The sequence below is a fragment of the Priapulus caudatus genome, unplaced genomic scaffold, assembly GCF_000485595.1.
Source record: "Priapulus caudatus unplaced genomic scaffold, Priapulus_caudatus-5.0.1 Scaffold131, whole genome shotgun sequence".
NCBI lineage: Eukaryota > Metazoa > Priapulida > Priapulimorpha > Priapulimorphida > Priapulidae > Priapulus > Priapulus caudatus.
The window spans coordinates 376,226-378,230 of record NW_014577192.1 but is presented as its reverse complement, the minus strand read 5'-3'; the positions used below and the strand labels follow the sequence as shown (position 1 = coordinate 378,230).

The following is a 2,005-nucleotide window of genomic DNA, read 5'->3' as shown; positions in this document are numbered from 1 at the left end:
CAATACAATACAATACAATACAATACAATACAATACAATACAATACAATACAATACAATACAATACAATACAATACAATACAATACAATACAATGAAATATGACGCAATTACTACGTCGTCATTTTGCTAACGTAATCAATGCAGCGGATTGTGTATGCAAGGTTCTCCCTTGTCAGGTATAACAAAACCTGTCAAAGCCATACCATTGCAGCGAACAGAAAGCAAGCCAGGTAAATCAAGAACACAACGCAAAAAGCTTGCGCGAAAGCCTGCGGAAATAAATGTATCTTGACATAACAGTTTTGTACATTTTGTCGTAGAAATAATAAGCTATCGCATTGCATAGCAAACCCATTCTGAAGTGTACACTTGAAATTGATGCCGTCCTGGCACGACGTACAAAGCGTAATAAGTAAACTTGGCGTGTTCAGTCATCGTGTAGCGATACTTGATTTAGGTTGTAATGAGAACATGAGAAATTGAGAGAGAGCGTGCATGAGAAATTCACTTCCATAAGCTGTCACGTATGATCAATTAAATGCTCATTATATTATGAAAAGCTGGCAAGATTGCAACAGCGAAATGAAAACAGCATTACCAGGCGATTCTTATGCGAATGTATTTATTTATTCATTTATTTTTGTTTAATCAAAAATAATATTTATGATTTAGTATTATATTAAATATCCTCGGCAGGCAAGTAAGCTTATTAATACTAAGCTTCAATAACACCATCTTTCGGTCACTGCAACTGCGCGCGATGGGCGCCACATACTGGTCAGTGGCGTTTCTACGTGCAGTCGCTGCGTACTCATGCGACCACGTCGCCGCCGTACGGAATTACTGCAGTCATTGAACAAGCGACTGCTTGAAAACGGCCTCAACAAACACGATATCCAATTAAGCTACAACGAAGCCCGTCTCGACTAAAAGGCGACTGGCAGGCGGACGGTGATGCGCGGCAGGCTGTCACACGCGGCGGGGCTACCGCTCTATAGCTGTAGCCGTCTTTCGTTGTCGTGTGTCGTGCGTGCAATTTACATTACATCAAGAGCTAATAAATAATAATTATAATAATAATAATAATAATTTATTAGCTCTTGATTACATGTTTGTTATTAATTAATTAATTAATTAATTAAATAATAATAATTTAATTATTAGCTCTTGATTACATGTTTGTTATTAATTAATTAATTAATTAATTTAATAATAATAATTTAATTATTAGCTCTTGATTACATGTTTGTTGCTAAACATTACGTGGATTACGAACGGCGGTATATACATCGCTCCCCCCTCTCCCCCATCTCCCCTCTCTCTCTCTCGGTTCCTCTCCCCTCACTCTCATCCTCCCCGTCGTTTGCGCGTGTGTGATTTGGAAATTCGACATCTGGTGTTGTGGGAAGATGGCGAACAGTCGTGAAAAACTGGGAAGTATGCCATGATTGGATAAACAACAGAAAAAGAAGAAGTGGCGCCACCCCGGCACTAATTGTGGGACTTATAATATATATATATATACATATATATGAGCGCTGATAAATCTCCTTACGACTGCAGCTATATGGAATCGATACGAGCGCTGTGACGCGGATTATGATAGTATAAAGAATAGCGTGTGTCTTCTGTGCTGCTGTCAGATATGAGATATTGAATGCATTGCATAACAGACTGTGACAAAGACGACAAAGACGTGTTTATATATTAGTACAAGAGCGTACTTTATCCCGCGCATCGTTGTACTGTAGCAGACGAGCGCAGACTGCCACCATGACGCCGATGAACGGCCTAGTTGTGCACGCCTCCAGAAATACATTCTCATCGAGCCGTAATTCCGCACTTATTACCATATTTAATAAGTGCGGTAATAAATATGGTAACGCGTACCATATTTGCTTGTTTCGATAAAAATCTTCTCTCTCTCTCACACACACTCTGTGTGTGTGTGTGTGTGTGTGTGTGTGTGTGTGTGTGTGTGTGTGTGTGTGTGTGTGTGTGTGT

At 39.6% G+C, this 2,005-nt stretch overlaps 1 protein-coding gene across 1 annotated transcript in view; it reads right to left on the bottom strand.

Annotated features, from left to right (window-relative positions):
- Positions 1-812: 812 nt before the first annotated feature.
- LOC106805867 (protein kinase C iota type-like) overlaps positions 813-2,005 on the bottom strand; it is a 33,732-nt gene continuing 32,539 nt past the window's right edge. The window contains exon 6 of the mRNA XM_014807639.1: positions 813-844. Within this exon, the coding sequence (XP_014663125.1) occupies positions 813-844 (32 nt within the window). The remainder of the gene's footprint in view (positions 845-2,005) is intronic.